At 37.7% G+C, this 18913-nt stretch overlaps 1 protein-coding gene and 1 long non-coding RNA gene across 3 annotated transcripts in view; one reads left to right on the forward strand and one right to left on the reverse strand.

Moving 5' to 3' along the window:
• Positions 1-9768, reverse strand: part of LOC111323355 (inactive phospholipase C-like protein 1) — a 33411-nt gene extending 23643 nt beyond the window's left edge. For both annotated transcript variants that reach the window (XM_088754193.1, XM_088754191.1), the window contains exons 1-2: positions 9421-9768; positions 9185-9334 (exon numbers count right to left, since the gene is read on the reverse strand). In XM_088754193.1, the coding sequence (XP_088610319.1) occupies positions 9185-9334; positions 9421-9640 (370 nt within the window). In that variant the 5' untranslated portion in view covers positions 9641-9768. The remainder of the gene's footprint in view (positions 1-9184; positions 9335-9420) is intronic.
• On the forward strand, positions 9636-16957 carry LOC148735584 (uncharacterized). Its single transcript, XR_015998998.1, has 3 exons — positions 9636-9774; positions 11836-11961; positions 15859-16957. It is a non-coding gene; the product is annotated as an uncharacterized LOC148735584 (long non-coding RNA).
• The last annotated feature ends 1956 nt before the right edge of the window (positions 16958-18913 follow it).

An 18913-nucleotide genomic window follows, 5' to 3' on the forward strand; every position in this document is an offset into this window, starting at 1 on the left:
TGACCAAGAATGACCCAAGAATGATCCATAAACTTGATTTTAACTTGCTGAACAAAGTCTTTATGTCCTGCTGCCATTTTCTCACTCAGTTGGAAAAGGCTGATGGGATAGTAGCCACAGGAAGCCCGATACAATATTTTACAATGGCGGCCGAGTTGAATCCTAGTGGAAAATCGTGACGTGGAATGGCGTGAGTATTCGTGGATTTTATTAAGAAATGAACTGGAATTTCCGAATTTTTTGCTGAAGATGTACTTCAGTTGGCTTTGACATGAACTATTCTGCATTTGTTTTCAAGTTTACGCCAACAACAGCAACACCTCACAGTCAGTGTAAAGAGTTTGTTTAGCAAGTTAAAATCAAGTATGTGGAGACAAATTCAATCGAAAATCATTTTTATGGATCATTCATGGATCATTCTTGGGTCATTCTTGGTCATTCTTGGTCATTCCAGCTCATTCTGGATCATTCCAGCTCATTCCCGCTCATTCCAGCTTTTTCCAGGTAATTCCTTGTTTTAGTAACTACCCTCCCCACAAACAGCTTTGCATGTTGACCAAAATTCCATTCCAGCTGATTGACCAATCAGAGTGCCACCTTCTGAAATCTGGAAGGCTCATAATATATTCATCTTGCCAATTAATGCTTTTCAAATTTTTGTTGTGCAACTTGTCAACATGAACAAGTAGAATACTGGTGCTCTCTCCCTCCATTTGTCACAAATTCTCTATAGATCGAAATTTTCAAGATCTTCCTTAGTTTGAGCTTCTTCAGAGCAATGACGGTTTTTTTAATGGGCAAAGCCCAGTTATTTCTCCAGAGACAATACGTAAGACCCTTGGGTGAAAAATATGCTTGTGCATCGACTTCGACTTTAAAGCTGCATTTAACAAATCTTGAGGGGGGTCCTTGAGCCAAAGCCTTGGCAATAGCTTCCACGTCTAGACCAAGTTTCTTATTGATAGTTTTGCTTGGGTATTCCATGCACAAGCTGACTTTAGGTTCGGTCGGCCTTGGCTTTGGAGTAGAAGTAGACTATACTGGAGCTGCAAGCTTTGTTGTGTGAACATGTGGCGATTTCTCAGTGTTTATTGGACTGATGGGTAGAGTAGGTAGCAGTATAGCTGATGCACTAGAAGATCACGGCGTACAAGGTAGAGATACTAGCGGTTCAACTCTAGGACTTGGAGGCAGAGAAGTACATGTGCTAGGGCCAGTGAAATCGAGAGCTTTCGCTACAAAAAGGTCGCTTTGCGTTCGAGTCACTGTCAAGTGATGGTTGAAGTCTTTTCACCAGTGATCTTGAATGCAATCAGCTTTCAGTTCATTTTTTAGCTCTTGGAGATCGTTTTCTAATTTCTTAATCTTGGTAACTTTTCTGTAGCATTTGAGACATATATATCAAATAGAAATCAAATAAATGTTGAAAGCTTCCAAGTTTATACCCAGTGCTAAACTTATGACGCTCGCTACATCAGCCGATCTTCAGTAGATTCTAACTATTTCTTTAGTTGAAACTGTTGACGTACACAGGAAACATCCAGATAAATTGCAGCAAGTTACTTTCTTTGGGGTATCACCCATAAAAATTGAAAAATAATGACATATTTAGCTCTACAAACATGAAATTTGGAGAAGTTTTGAGAGATGTTCCCTGGTAAACTTGCGTGCAACTTTTCGCTTCCTGATTTGCGGGTCCTAAACAACTGCTCAACGCTCATTGGTTGAAGGAAACAAAGGGAATGGAATGTTTGGTCAACAGGAGCAGCTGTTTGTGGGGAGGGAGACACAGGGATCCCAAGACAAAGAACGGCTGTGAGAGGAGACTATGAGTTATCAGGTTCAGTTAGAGTCTGAAACATTCAGAAAAATTATGCACAGGGACAGATAACCTTGCCTTCAAAAGTTTAATTTTTGAAATTAACAGTTTGATTTAGAAATTTGAATACCATATAAAATTTGTCACTGGCTGGCCACAAAATAGGATGTATAATGTTGTAAACAAACAATTCAGATCATAACATGTACAATAAAACTGAAAAGAAGAATGTATTGACTATCACTGCGACTCTATGTTAGGAAAAAGAGAGAAATATGAAGCAATCATTGAAGAAAACACCTTCAATGAGAAAGCTGTAAATTTGAAGATCTATCCAGATTCTGTTGAAACAAAATTCATTGTGAGGACTTCATACATTCAATTTTAGCAAACAGAAAAGGAGGTGCAAGCAAATGGGTCACCCTGGGGGTTTGTCTCAGATTAGTTTAGGGTAGTGCACCCCACACCACATTTAAAAGGTTTTTTTTTATTTGTTTCTTATCGAAAACTTTAAATTTACTAATAGTCAAGCTGTGAGGCAAATTTTAAGCTTCAAGTTGCATACACTTTTCATCATGTGACATTTCTCTGACAACAGAAGGACATAAAATATGGAATCACCTGCCAGAGTTATCTTTGATTCTTTATAGCCATGAACAATAACATTCAAATTATGGCAATGCTGCCTAATACAGAATTCAAAGATCTTTTTGCTAATGTGCAACAATTACACCTAAATATCTGCTAGGTGTATGGCTTCATGTTCTTAGCATGATTTTCTCTTTAATAAACTATTTGAATTCCTAATGGTGTTATAATTTTTTTAAACTTTTCCCATGCCGGTAATTGTTTTGTTAGACACAAAATTTAAACAAAAGACAAGTGTCCTTTTTTTGACCCATACAGAATTCAATATTTCCTACAATTTCGCCACTTTCCTATTATTTAATAGGGTCGAGAATTTATGTTCTGTCAACCCTAATAAAATAGAGTGGAACTAAATTGGCTGAAGGTTTTTTTGCATGTAATGAATAATTTATCAATGAACCTAACTCAGCAGGTTATATCATGCATTTGACAGCTGTTATTAATTGATAAACACAGAGCTTCCACATTGATAGTGATCCCAGTTAATGCCACAATTTCAAATAATGAGGCAAACTCATTATTGCATAAACACTCCTGGGCACAAAAAGACAGACAAACATTAAACAAATGCAAAGTAGACGGATCTCTTACAGACTTAGGTATTATTACACACACAGATGAAATAATGGAAAGACAGTTCTAGAACATTTTAATGACAATTTTACTACAAACAGTTCTGACGTTACACAGGTCTGCCCTTGAAAACCATATTTCCAGTATTGTGTCCACTAACTAGGTCTAACTCTTTAAAAAAAAACCCATGATTGACTGGCATTTAATTTCTCGTTACAATATCACCCCTGATATTGTAACGAGAATAATACCTGTATTGTAAAAAAAGACACCATTCCATCCTTACACCAGCCATGAATGATTTAAGGCTGCATTTACCAAGCTTCTTAAATCACTGAGATGTGTAAGGGAAGCATGATGCAGACGCGTGAATAAATTATGGAGGAAGGTTGTGCTCTCGTGACTACACCTTTCTTGGCGATATTCTTGGCCTCCTTGGGCAATTTGCCTCCGCACAATGGCCTCTTCGACCATTATTACCATAGTGCACAATCAGGAAAGATCGTTTCTTGGCCACGAGTATTTTTCAGTGCAAATGTAGACGTTGGTGCTACCGCTGTCGTTACACATGGTAACTTTCGAAAATTTAGGAGCCTCCAGCATTCAAAGTTCCTCTTGAGGCATTTTAAATACTATTCAAATGCCTCCTGTCCTTATAACCCAGCTGTTTTCGAGATCCTACACAGTGGTTAATGTTGAAATAAATCCCGGTTACATACCTAAATGCACGACACGACTTCGAAGACAGAATCACACTTCGAAGTTGAAGGTATTCTACACAAACGCCAGGAGCATTGTCAACAAAGTTGCCAAATTACAATTGCAACAGGCTAATAGTCAAGCAGATATCGTTGTTCTAACTGAGATGCATTTAGACTGTTCGATTACAAGTGAGGAAGTTATCGGTAGCGATTATACTGTCTACCGAAAAGACTGTGCCAGCAATGGAGCTAGACATGGCGGTGGTGTTTTGATCGCGACGAAGAAAGGCATAATCACCTCAATACGAGAACACCAAGATCTACCTTCTGAGTTACTATTTGTTGATATAATCATGGACGGAGGGAGGAAATTAACGATTGGCACATTTTACAGGCCGCCAAATAGTGACTTGAAGCCTCTAGAAGACCTTCGGTCATACCTTTCTTCGATTACAACCACAAATCTTCTCATTACTGGAGATTTTAACCTAAGCGAGTTTGATTGGTCTACGAACCATCCTACTAAATCATCTGAGCATCACTACCTCCTGTCTGAAATAGTTCAAGACCATTTCTTGTATCAAATGGTTGACGAGCCTACTCGTGAGAACAACATTTTAGACCTAGTACTAACGACTAACATCGACCTGATAAATAACTTGGAAGTCGGTGAACCATTCTCCGATCATAATTCAAAAACATTCATCGTAAACACTCGCCTCTACCAACAACGGATCTCAACTAAAGAAAATTATGCATTCAAAAAGGCAGACTGGAATCATCTAAGATCTTTGTTCAGTTATTCACCCTGGTACTTTACAATAGAACAACAGGACATAAATGCTAACTGGGAAGCATGGAAAGATCTTTATTTTGCAGCGGTATATGAAAGTATTCCCAAGTACCGGCATAGAAGAAAAAACATCGCTCCATGGATTACGAAGGATTTAATTAAATTGTGCAAGAAAAAGAAACACCTTTACAAAAAAGCAAAAAAATCCAACAATGAAAATCACTGGGTCGCCTATCATACTTTGAACAATTCTTTGAAAAAGAAATGCAACTCAGCCAAATGGAGACATCTTGAGGCACTCGCAGATAAATTGCAGGTAGAGAATAATTCCAAGCCTTTTTGGAACTACATGCGTTCAATAAGAAAAGGAACCAACGACCTATTGTTCCTAAAAGATGGAAGTGTAGAAATTACTGGGGATCATGCAGGAGATTGCACAACATATGAACGCATATTTTGCATCAGTATTTACACAAGAACAAAAGTCTCTTCCGGAATTTGATCATGTTCTCAATGAAAAGTTGTTCAATGTATTATGTACACCTGGCGAAGTGGAAAAACATCTGAAAAACCTAAACATACACAAGTCCCCAGGTCCTGATAAATTATTGCCTCGTATCCTAAAAGAATGTGCATTGGAAATATCTTCGTCACTTTGTAACTTATTTAACAAGTCGTTCCGATCCGGCTCACTACCCAACGACTGGAAAATTGCACACGTTATTCCAATTTATAAAAAGGGACCAAAATATAAAAAGGAAAACTATCACCAGGTCTCGCTAACATCTATCATCAGTAAAACGGCGGAGAAGATTGTGAAATTCGAGAGTTGTCTCATTTTGGACGGAACACCAACTACTAAACCCAAGCCAATTTGGATACCTGGAAGGCCGATCGACAGTGTCACAACTTTTAAGCTGTTATAATGACTGGTGCTTAACAAGAAATTCGTCTAAAGTGTCTGATGTAATATTTCTGGACCTGTCAAAAGCGTTCAACAGTGTCCCTCATGAGCGCCTACTTTTAAAACTCAGTGGGTACGGGATAGATGGGCAGCTGCACCTGTGGTCCAAGAACTTCTTAACCAATCGAAAACAAAGAGTTATGGTACGTGGATTGTACTTGGATTGGTCACCAGTTACATCTGGTGTCCCTCAAGGCTCAGTACTGGGACCGGTTATGTTCCTTATTTATGTGAACGAAATACCTGGCATCATCACGTCTACTGCCAAATTATTTGCCGACGATACCAAAATCTACCGACAGATAAATAATATCGATGATTCTATTGCTTTACAGATAGATCTGACCACCCTCGACCTATGGGTGGATCGTTGGCAGATGAAATATTATTTAATTCTACCAAATGTGAAGTCATGAGAATTACACATAACAAAGACAAAAAGTTCACATGGTACAATAAATCGAGTACAGTGTTGAGGAATGTATCCAATTACAAAGATCTTGGAGTTATTATGACTAGTGATCTGAAATGGTCAAAACATGTTGAACAAATAGTTCTCAAAGCAAATAAGGTTTTTGGCTTACTTAAACGCACAGTAGGCAGTAAAAACAAAGATATTTTTTCAAACTTGTACAAAACCTTGGTTCGTCCAATCTTGGAATATGCCTGCCCAGTGTGGTCACCACACCTCATCAAAGACATCGATGAAATTGAGAAGATACAAAGAAGAGCCTCGTGAATTGCTTTAGGCCAAAGAAGACAAGAGATGGCATATACGGAGAGGTGTAAAATTCTTAAACGGAACTCTTTAGTACAAAGGAGAGATTTCCTTTCCTTAGTGGAGTGTTATAAAACTGTATTCAATCTAAATGGATTGAATTTCAGCGACTATTTTGAACTTTGTAAAAACACTAAGTCGGGATCTAACCACCCATATAAACTACAACTCAAACTCACAAAACTGAACTGCTACAAAAATTCTTTCTTTGTCAGAATTGTCAAACCCTGGAATAATCTTCCTATTAATGTATTTAATTTTTGTGACAGCCCTAACGTTTGTGAGTTTAAATCAAAATTGAAGAAACATATGAATATTTATTGAATCGCCATTTTATAATTGATATTTGGTGTTTCTTATTTGACTTTTTTATATTTTTATTAACTAGTTCTGTAAGATTTTTTACATAAATAGGAGACCCTTGATATAGGGCCAACCTCTGGGTTTCCTTTTTCTTAATAACTATGTATTTGCATGTTGTTCTGAAATAAAGTATTGTATTGTATGATGTGAAAAAAACTGCATTTTGTAATAAAAAGATCTTCTATCTAATGAGCATGTATGTTTTCTGGTAACCTTTCTACCACAACTCCTGTAACTTTTCATGGACACCATGAAGATAATATTAAAATTGAGAATTATGACATTTTGTTTCTGGTTATTAATAACAATTTATAATTTTGTCCCTAGAGAATGCTTGAATCCAATTGGTTATTTATTTGGCAAGCTCACCAGGACCCACCAAGATACCAGTTGATGCAAAAGATATCTTAAAACTGCTTCAAAATACTGCCACTCATTTCATTTCTCAGAGTATCTCGAAGGTTTGAGCTGGTTTTAATTTTTACAACATATCAAGAGGAAGACAGTCTGTCAAAAAGACAAGGATTTTGACAACAAATTGCTGTGTCACACATATTAAAACAAAACCGCTCAGGCCACTAGAGTATTTGACCCTCACATCCCCTCCCCTCCCCCATACAATGTCCTGTTTGACTGCAGTTCTGCAAAATTTGGTATCATTTTTCAGGTCACTTACTTTTTAAGAATTCACTATTAAATGACTTTTAATGTATTTCAAAATTTACAGAATAATCTGTAACTAGAAATTTCTCTTTGTGTAACAAAACCCAAGGTATTTGAAAAGACACAAAAAAGAAAGGGAAAAACACAAATTCTAACTGAAACATGAACCTCTTAAAATTGGACTAATTAATGCAATGAAATTAGTCATTAAAATGTTTTCCTTATATTGTTTAGAATTTCTTCTGTGGCTGATAGTGAACTCAATTTTTATCCATTAAATGTATGGTAGCTGTTAGAAAATGCATTACATTATGTGCCTTGTAAGAGTAAGCACAGCAATTAACAATGGACTTGTTACTGCAGCTCCTTGCTGCTGCCATTTAGTGGCAAATTCTGACAAGCTTGCAGTCGAGGACTCCATTTCATTTGACAGCTGGGGGTCAATGTCCTGATGTTCAAATTCATATTTTTGAAATTGGTTGTACAGCAAGTCATCTCAGAGGCACAACAATACACCTCAAGATAACCATTCAATATTTTGTCTAATATTTCTGTTTTGCATGGATGTCAAAACGCTCGAGAGAGAAAGAGAATTGTTGATAAAAGCTTCTTGAGTTTCATTTTTTTCAAAGCCTATGACTTTCTGGAATTTCCTGTGACCTTCAAACTTGGCACATAAAAATTACATATTACAGTTGTAGAATTAACTTTTTACCAGCTTATTTGTCACCTGGTGTGTACACAGGCTCATAAAATAGATATTATAAATTATGTAAGGTCCTGATGACGGTTTTTTTGGAATTATCTTGACTTTCTTTCGCCATAGATTCGTCCATCCTCGCAAACAAATACGATAAGCAGCTAATTCTACGTTTTATTTGAAAAAAACACCCGTAAATGTACGGTAACAGAAGAAAATCATTTGCATAAAAACACTTGTGATTCATCGAATCGATCATGTCTTCGATTTAAACCTTGGATGCGGTTTAAATATTAACTCTCGTTTCCAATATTATTAACTCGCAACATTTTTCTCGTAAATCGTTTTGGATCCGGATGAAATAATCTTTTGACTTTCGAGAGCTTGGGCTCTCGATTTGACGATAATATTTATCGATATACAGGAAATTTAGTCTGTGCCTGCAGGCACTGAGGAAAAGTTTTAAGTATACAAAAAATTGACAACAGAAATACCATATCCTTATAAATGTTTACCCTGGTCATACTTCTGTGGAAAAGGATTCGATTATGTCCTTTAAAACGTAACTTGCTTCATCGTCAAGAATAAAAACTACTACGAATTTGTTTTTTTAATGGCACTTCGTTCGGTACGATAGTTACATCCAAGCTGTTATTGTATTGCACAGACTTCATCAAGGTGACGGAAGAAGTTTAACTAGTGCCTTGTGATTGAATCTAGCAACAGAAGCATTTACCAACTCGAGACTCATTGCTTAAATGTTAAAGTGGCGTCGTTAGAGGGAAAAAGTTTCATATTCAACACATCCGTTTGGATTTACCGGATACGAATCGCGGAACCCTTTCATTAGATATCTTTACAGAGTCGCTTGTGCGATAATCCATACAAGGAAACTCGAGCAAGAAATCCAACTTCAAGGTGAAAGTTAAAGAAATTTCTATGTCTAGCTGTATAATCGGTGACGGGAAATGTTTTGTAAATACCTCAAAAATACCCTATCGCCAACTATTGTTTACAGAGAATAATTTGCCTTCTGGACTACCCGCAAACATAAATGCAGATTCATTAAGAGTTACAAAACACATGACAGCTAGTAGACTGAAATGGAATGGAAATACACAAAAATACAAATTGTCACATAGGACATTAATATATAAATTAGGGGCACACCGGAATACTTACTCCTCGCTTTTTCAGGCTTCTTGGAAGACGGCCGCCAGCGTAAACCCGTTAAGTCTTCCTCTAGAAAGAAGAATCTCTGGTATTGTCTTGAATTTGAGCGAATTTTCATCAACTCTGAACCATTCTGCATGAAGGTCAAACAATCCCCGGCTACAGTAAAAATCGACAAATTAATCATTTACGTCTTTCACGTAACTAACTTGACAAATGCCTGCAAAATATATTTGGCATCTCACCGTTTATGATTCGTTTATCCTCCGGACGAGCGATAAACGACACAGACTTTTGGAGGGATCGCTTCGAGGGTCTCCCATCTTTTTTGAGAACGCTTGATTTTCGCGGTATGCTTACGGACGCGTCTTCTGTAACGGACTCTTTCTCTCCTTCAGCTGGGCTTTCCCCATTCGTAACTGAGGGCTGGACTTCACTTGAATCGACTGAAGAAGGATCTGCCATATCAATACCCAACAAGGCAGAAATTCATGCTTCTTTTCGACTGCCCGCGAATGTCTGTGTTTTGATCGAAGTTCTGTGCAGCGGGGGTAACCGGGTTAGCTCGTCGCAGACTGGGCACCACCACACGAACAGAGGTAAATATGCGCCAAAAATATCATACCGGAACTAACTTATTAGTCTTCAAAACTGATACTGTTTGCTCATATTTTCTGTAGCAGGTTGGTTCTACGTCGGTGAGGTCCAAAAAAAAAAGATCTTGAACAAACATTACGACAAATGAATGTGAATTGAATTAAGCTTTATTTGCCTTGATGAGAACCCATACTCTTTTGTAAATGAAATCGGTCGTTTGAATGGTACATGCTTTCATTGTGATGCGACCATTCCATGTGCATTCATTCACAAAGCAAAATCGAAGCACTTATTATGGTCGAGTAATGTACAGTGCTGTCAACGTTTCAAAATTCATTTGGAGAAAGTAATAAAAATGAATTACTGTGGTCGCATATGGCATAATTCACCGCCATGGTAATTCTTTTTTATCCGATATGAACCCTTATCACCGGCGATAAACTTGAAAAAAGAACCGTCAGGAATAAAACACGTACATCATATGAACCGCATCTTCAGTAATTTACGACTCTGTTGTCAAAAGTGGCTTGCTGTTTGTACTCATTCACAATAATTATTATGAAATTCACGGGCTATTTTCAAACTTGAAATCTCATATTTAATTCTCAGCACTTCCCAATTGCGTTCGTGTTAAACTCAAGAGCAACAAACCGAAAAGGGGTGCTTAAATATTCAAAAACTCTTAAAATTTCCGCAAAACCCCCAGACAAATATGAGTGATGTCTAAAAAGTTGTAGTCATCAGGAGGCACCTGAGCTCTAGACAAAGAAATGTGATGTCTGATAAAACAACCCACGTTTCGATTTCCCTCATCACCACACGACAAGAACTTTCGAGTAAGTTTTGTCTAGCGGCTCTTTTAAGCTTGAAAACTGTCAGAATTTTATGAGGCAACCTCCGTTTGATTAAGCAGCTAAGATAATCATTTACCGGCCAATCAGGCAAAATAAGTTCTTAAACTCCATAGTTTTCTCACATCAAGACACAGTGAGCGTCAAATACTGATATCAGATACCAGCAACGATGATAAGGTTGTTCAGGTCCATAATCCATCAAGGATATTTTTCCACGCAATAGTTCTGAAATCATCACGTGATAGTTCATATCCCCAAGCGAATATCTCGTGTTATTACCCACACATTATATTTTGTCGGCTTTTATTGGCCACTTATATCGCGTGGTGCAAAATCAGCCTCTCGTGGTCCCTTGCCAATTTTCAAATCTTGCTTCTAATGAGAGGAAAGTTGGTTCAAGTTGGGAGAGGTTTGTTTTTGTTATGAGGGAGATATAAAAATTTGTTTGTTCATAGGACACCCCGATAAGTCAACATCCGTTAACGGACAGATTATGTCCGCGAACAAATATCTGTATATTTTCAAAACAAATAGAGGCTATTATTTTCTGTTGAAAAAGAGGAAATTTACCTTGCTTAGGGTTGAAGTTCTCATAGACAGATGTGACTTCTGTTTGGGAACATTATTACCCTGATCATCAAGCCATCTTATCAATGCCATACATCAGTTAGTTCTCAACCGAAAGCGGCTTTGCACATGCATCGAAAATTACTTAAATATTCTAAGTATTTAACTAACCTCGTGCCCAGATCCTACCGTGTAACTGTAACTGTGAAAGGTCTGGGCATGAGACTAGTACCTGGCACCTTGGCTGAATCGTAAGCCGTCAAAGTCGCATGATTAAAACCGTCGAATGTCAAATACAGTCTCCTCTTGTTCTCTTATTTCATTTTTTCTATCTTACTAAATGAGCGCTTGAAACAAGGTGCAAAGCCCTCCCTGACATAGCTCCGTCCCCAGAGGCACGTAAATTAATTAAGAAAAAATCAGTGTAATTAACCCCCCTTGCAAATAAACCCCTCGACTTATAGACTCATCCCTATGTAAGAATTCCCCCTCACTCTATCATTCCATCATAATCTACTCCCCCCTCCCTCATTTTTTTATTTTATCGAAAAAAAAAAAAAAAAAAAGACTAACGACGTCATTCAAATAGCAACCATGATAAGTAGGATACCCAACAAAGACTTTTTTATTGTTCATTTAAAGTAGCTGATCTTGATAGCCTCGGTCACTGGGCGAAAACTTGGCAACTACGTTTCAACGAGGAAAAGTGTGAAGCAATACGTATGACGCATTCCCATGAAAAATCGATTACGGACTGCACACATTGAGGTACGAACTTAAAGGATGTTAAAAGTTTTAAAGATCTTGGAGTTATAATATCAAAAGATCTATCCTGTAGTGAACATATCAGCACCTTGGTGAACAAGGCCAATCAGGTCCTAGGGCTTATACAACGGTCTGTTGGCACAGCTAATACAAGAACCTTTTCACTGCTTTACAAATCATTGGTTAGACCTCTTTTAGAGTACGCTGTACCAGTCTGGAATCCTTACCTGGTCAAAGATATCCACGCAATTGAGAAGGTGCAAAGACGTGCGTCAAGATAAGCTCTGAGGCAGAAAAGAGGCGATATGCCCTACGTGGACCGATGTAACCAATTAAATTGGCCATTGTTGTCCACTCGTAGAACATATTTCTCACTAGTGGAATGCTACAAGATTGTGTTTGGTTTGTCCCAACTTGATTTTTAGGAATATTTTGAATTCGCAAAAGTCAATTCCACTAGAGCCAACCACTCATATAAACTTTTTTCAAAATCAACCAGAATCAACTGTTATAAACATTTATTTTTTGTTAGAGTGATTAGAGATTGGAGCAGTTAAGCCAAGAACATTGTTGAAGCGGGAAACCTTGAACTTTTTAAATTAAGACTTAAATCGTTTTTAAAACTATGAATTACTAAACTTTTTTTATAATATGATTTAAATTTTTATTCTGTATATAGTTATATATATATATATATATATATATATATATAGTTATATATTGTGGGAGGAAAAAGACAAGTAAACTACAAGTTCATCCCTACAAGCCTGTTTCGTGGTCGCCCACTCATCAGGGATGAACTTGTAGTTTACTTGTCTTTTTCCTCCCACAATATATACTTCGCTCTACTTCTATGTATTGAGCACTGTTCTACGAAAATCAAGTCACACTTTATATATATAGTTATATATATACGATTATTTAGGAAAATAAAAATTAAAACTTGATACTACAGATCTGTTTCGAAAGGAAAAGTCCTCTCTCGTCAGGTGTTTATATATATAAATTCTGTATGCGAGGGAACCCTGACCCTGTACACTCCAAGTAATCATACTTAAATAGAATAAATGTTTGAAAAGAAAATTTTCCCTGAGCGGGATCCCGCTCAAGGCAAATTTTTTTTTCAAACATTTATTCTATTTATTTATAAATATATATATATATATATATTTTTTTTCTTTTCTTTTCTCTCAGGGAAGTTTTATCATAGTGTTAATATAATGGTAATTGAACTGAGTGGAGTGCAATTTGGGCTGAAATCATACGCTTGATTTCAAATCGAACGAGTGCGCAGCGTGAGTTCGATTTGAAATCACAAGTATGATTTCAGACCAAAATTGCACTACACGAGGTTCAGTTACCACTTTATTATATCCATTTTGAAATCGCCCAAATACAGGACTTGGTCAATTCAAACGTTTCACTGATGCAGCACTGAGCCGGTTTTAATTTTAAATAAAAAGCGGAACCGCAAAACGCTTTTACATCTTATTTTGTATGCAAAACAGAGAGACTTTAACGTCATGTGTCAAGAACTCAGTCAAGTGTAAAATGACGTGATTTAGAGCAAACAATGGTGCGATTTGGGAATAAATCGCACCAATTAGAGTCAATCAGATTACAGGGACCACCACTGATTTCAAAATGGATGTAATAAATCTCTAAACTTCCCTTTTCCATACTTAGTAGAGGGGACTGGTTAGGAAACGCGGCAAACTTCAGTCGGATAGGTTATTGTTCGATTTTATCGAGGTCACGTGACAATGACCCTGCACACATAAATCCAAAATGGCGCCGCGGGCTTGTTTCGACAGTCACGTAGCGTTTAAGTTTTTGGATTTTCTCCGTGATCGAGCGACATCTTACCTTCAAAGTATAGCTAAAAACATTAATCAAGTCAGTGGACATGATGCCAGGTGAAAATTATTCAGTATTTGGCTGTGGAACGTGTAGGAGAAGTAAAGGAATTGGAATCTGGAAGCTACCGGCGCCGCGAATACCCTGGCTCCAGAGGTTTCTCTTTTTCTCCCTGTTTACAATCCTTTCGGGCTGCGAAGCAGCGAGATTGGACGCAGCTCGGCGAATCTCGCTGCTTCGCAGCTCGAAAGGATTGTAAACAGGGAGAAAAAGGAGAAAAAAAAGAGAAACCTCTGGAGCCAGGGTACGCCGCGAAACTCAGAATACAAGAATTGCCGAGAAGACTGGCTGAAAATAAATAAGTTACTCTATGTTAAATAGTTTAACCATATAGCCTTTATACTCATTTTGTCTATAAAATAATCTATAATGAGTAATATTTAATATGTTGCAGGTTGTAGCTACCAAATTAAACTTTTGTAATAAATTACTTATTGACAAATTGTGGCAGGCTCTTAATTCTAACTATATCTGCCTTTCTTGTTCTTTGCTGGCTCTACAAATTTCCTTTCGTAGTGTTTCTGTCTTCATTTGTTTACATTGAATTTTGTGTTTCTGTATAACATCTTTGGCCAGTAAAAAACACCGTACAGTAACATATAAATGAATAATGCTGTCTAAAACATCTTTTGCAATGCTGTTATCTACCACCGTGTCTGAGTCCAACAACATGGTGTTATATGCTTAGACCAATTGAACATCACAAGCTTATTTGGATTCTATCTTAACATTGTCAATCTTCAGCTGGAGACTTTCTGTGGTCAGAATCCTAAAATTATGTTCTATTCTCTTAAAAATTGTTTGAGCTTGTTTAGAAATAACCCAAAGTCCACCTCGGTTTAAAGATGAAATTAGTTTTTGACTGCCTGCAACATGCAAATCTTCTGCTTTGCCAGCTTTCAGTATTGAAGCTGTTTGTTCAGTATGTGCTGTGGGATTATATACATTGTTCACCTTGCTATAAAGCTTGTGCAGTACATATCCTCCAATATATTGTAACCCTGCCATTTCTCTATTACACAGTTTAGTAGGGATATTGGGATTTGGTGATTCATCTTCCTGTTTGCTGTGAGCTATCAAACAATCAGCCACTTTGGTACTAAGCAATGTTGCCGCATTACTTGACAACCCCACAAAAATCTTTGTTGAATTGAGGCCTATTCTTGAATAGTACTTCGAGTAAAATTGTTCTGCATTTTCAGTTTTAACCAAACGCATATACATGGATTCTTCTTCTGAGAAGTTCATATTTTCTTCATCCCAGGCAATCGTATATCTTCGTAGCTCTTCTTTTACGCTTTGAGGGTAGATTTTCTTTCAATTTTTTTATCTCGTGCTTTCATTGATAACGCTTCGAAGTCTTCAGCAGTGAATTTGGCTTCTTGAGTCGGTTGATTTCACCGCGCTTGTTCCTCCTTATGCTTTATTGTCTTGTCTTTTTAATCCAGCCTTAGTCTTACATTTCTTTTGGCACAACTCGCAAACAATTCCCTCTTCATATTGAACCGAAAAATCGAAAGACTTTCAGTAAAAAAAAATATGTTGTTGTACTACGACCGATGCCATTGCTAAGGGCATCAATAACTACAAAGTTTTTGGGCGAAAATAACGTTTTAAAGGCTTCTGAAAGACGTACAGAGTCAGCTGCTTCGACAAAGTGCTCTTGTAATTCTTCCTCGTTTTCCAAAGTTTCCAATATGGCATCAAAATCGTCGCCGAAGAAAAATAAGTCGTTCATGTCCTCCATGTTGTTTTGGTTCTGTGCAGGGTCGTTGGTCACGTGACGTTCAAGCGAAGCTCAGAGGACAGACAATAGGCCGGTCCTTTGAAGTTTGCCGCGTTTCCTAACCAGTCCCCTCTACTAACTATGCCTTTTCAAATTTTGTAGATATAAATTGGAATAAACATGTATGAGGAATGTGGAAACTTTGTTACGGATAAATGGGATCGAAGTTTGAGTTTATTTCGTTATCATTTCCGTAGCTTCTCATCATACTGGAATTGGAAGCTCGATTATCTCGAGTGTTGGAGTACCTCACCCACTGAAAAACTACGTACATGAACGGAAATCTGATCTCCAGCTGGGTCGCGAAGGTCTGGGTACCAATTCACTTGCGAACTCACTGCCACGACAGTTTTCAGAAGATATAATGACTTCTGTTCAGCCACTTTTAACTTCTAGGTTTTAGTAGTCAGAAAAAATGAAGTATGCTTTTGTTGATTCTTAGCCTTTGTTTGCAATTCCCAAAGGTAAGTTTTCTTATGAAAGGTAGTTTTACGTAGGAATAAGTCCAACTCCCTCTCCATTACAAACGTAAGGCATGCTCAAATGATTTTAATTTCGACTTTCCCACCCGTTACTCAATTAAAATTCTCCGAACCACACCCCCTCCCCCTCAGACGATAGATAAAGACCGGTCAATAGATTGGGTTCGACACTTGCTGCTTTTATAACTGAGTGTAAAACGTGCTGAAGATCTTTCTTGCAGAGTTTTTTTTCATAACGGAAAAAGCTTTGACTTTTATTGAACCGTAAGAGGTTTTCGTGTATTTTCCGGAACCATAGCTGTCATAGAATTCGAAAATATTGATTATGCAAAGTAATTTCCCACAAACAAAAAGGGCCTTTGACATCATTCGATCAGAACTAGGAAATTGCTCTAGTAAATAGAAGGGAAGATCCCTGTCCAATTCAAAGAATACTTCGTAAACGCAAATGCAAGATTATTTATAGAGACAAATCAGTTCTTGAGCCCATTGGGTTTGAAACGAACCCAAAGATCATGAAATGGCTTTGCTATTCCAAAAATTACGCGGAGGTTACCAATGATTAATGTACAGCATAGCGTTTTGTGCGGCATATTTGTGAACAAGAAAAAGGACTAGCTCTTAAATTATTCACTACTGTTTGTAATTGGCGCTTCAAAAAAAAGAGCTTTTTCTTAACGATACTTACGCCGCCGACAACTCTTACCTGGAGGCAGGTGATTTTTTCCGGAAGATTGCTTTAAGATACGTGGGCTTAATACTGTTTTCGATCTCCTAACAAATAAACTGAAACGAGAATATCTGTCATATACACTGCCTCTACATCATATGATACTGATATGGATTCTCAGAGGCTCCCGGACAGACAGGGCTTTTGATCCGCATCAGAAATAATTCTAAAATTGTTACTTTGTGTTCATCAATTTTCCCCCCGACGAAGTTAGAAACCCCTTGAAAAAAAGAAAACTGCTTCAAGAAGGCGCAATGTTGATCGACAAACAACAATTATCGCCAAGTGTCAGTTGAAGTAATCTGTTGGGATTAATATTCAATGGAAGAGAAGTAGATTTTAGCAAGCCGGAGATGAGTAAATTGAGTTTTGGATTCCTGGTACCTTTTTTTTTATTCATGATTTTGTTTTTCCATAGGCTGTCACATTAATTTCGACAGTAGGACACCCAAAATACATTTTCTAAATTGTTCAAGCTGCCTTGCACCTGCTCAAACCATGGTGTCAATCACGAACAGGCTTGTATTAGATTCCACTGGCCTTGTTTGTTCAGTTTTCCCGAATATATATTTTCAACTTGATTTATTAATAACAAGACTGATCATTTTTTCAGTGCTCACGTTAGCGCAATGATGAATAACACCTCTGCTACTTTAACGACATGTTTTTTCCTAGACACTACGTCTGAACCCTCGGAGCAGTTCGATTCGTTGATTCTTGCCTGCTTTGTTCTTCATTCTGTTTCATTTATTCCTGCAGCGCTTGGTAATGGCGTCGTGGCGATAACAACTTTAAAAACACCCTCGCTTCACAAGCCTTCTTTTTTGCTGCTGAGTTGCGCAGCGATGGCAGATTCACTCACTGGATTCCTCGCTCAACCGGTAGCAATGGCATCGTTCGCTGCTAAATTACGAAGACAATTTTCAACTGCTTGTCAGTTGGATGTCGTGAAGGAGTGCCTGGGTTGGTTGTTCAGTGGAATGTCCGTCAGCATTTTAGCTTTGCTGAGTGTTGAACGGTATCTTGTGCTTCGTTTAGGAACACGCCATCGTTCGGTGGTCACAGTCAAACGTGTTTTCATGGCGGTGACTAGTTTCTGGTTGTCGTTGGTAACATTGGAAATTCTTCGCTTCGTTAGTTTGGACAACAAGACATTTACAGCCATCCATGTTCCATTCATGTTTTTAAGCCTCGTGATTCTTACAGCGACTTACTATCAAATCCATCGTTATATAAAACAACAGAGTCTTAAGCTAACTCCGGCAGATAATCGACACGCTCAGAGCTTTGACCTTGCAAAGTACAAGAAAATCACTCTGGCTGTTCTCTACATTGTGTGTTTTTACTGGATTTTTTTTGCACCATTTGTGTGCGTTCTTGTGGCTTATCTCATTCTCGGTTTCTCCAAAACTGTAGAAGGAGCTTATTACATCACCACAACTCTTATTCTGGCAAATGCTGCTATAAACCCATTTTTGTATTGCTGGAAGTTGAGAGCTCTTAGGAAAGCCGTGTTGATAAATTTGAAATCGAGGCTCCACCTAGACTAAAATGAAAAAAAGAAAAAAAAACGGAATTGCCTTTTTTTTCCTTTTTTTGAAATGATTCAACTTTATTGGAATTAGAAGTCTTAAAAATTAAAAGTCTTTAAAATTTCGTCAGCGGTTTAACCCATAAGGCGAAAGTCCGAACACAAGGTGTCAACATCATTTGTGATAATTAAGGTGTTCAGCTTGAGCCTGCCTTACATTCCTTAGGTCTGCGCTTAAGACTAGATTTTTTTCGCATATGTCCAGTTGCCACTTTTAATCGCATCTGCTCGAGATAGGGAAATTTATAATTGAGTGTTGAAGGTACCCTGACCAAAGCTTGATAAACCACCCCATGGTGAGTGGTCAAGAAAATCTCTCACCCTCAACCAATCAGATTCAAACAAAAGCCAGCCATGACTTGGTTGTCTGCGTTTCCCCTCGTTTTGGTTCGCCCACTTTTAGTTTTCATTGGCTTTTTGAATTGTTAACCTATCCCCTGATTGGCTGT

Source organism: Stylophora pistillata, chromosome 3 (genome assembly GCF_964205215.1).
Source record: "Stylophora pistillata chromosome 3, jaStyPist1.2, whole genome shotgun sequence".
Taxonomy (NCBI): domain Eukaryota; kingdom Metazoa; phylum Cnidaria; class Anthozoa; order Scleractinia; family Pocilloporidae; genus Stylophora; species Stylophora pistillata.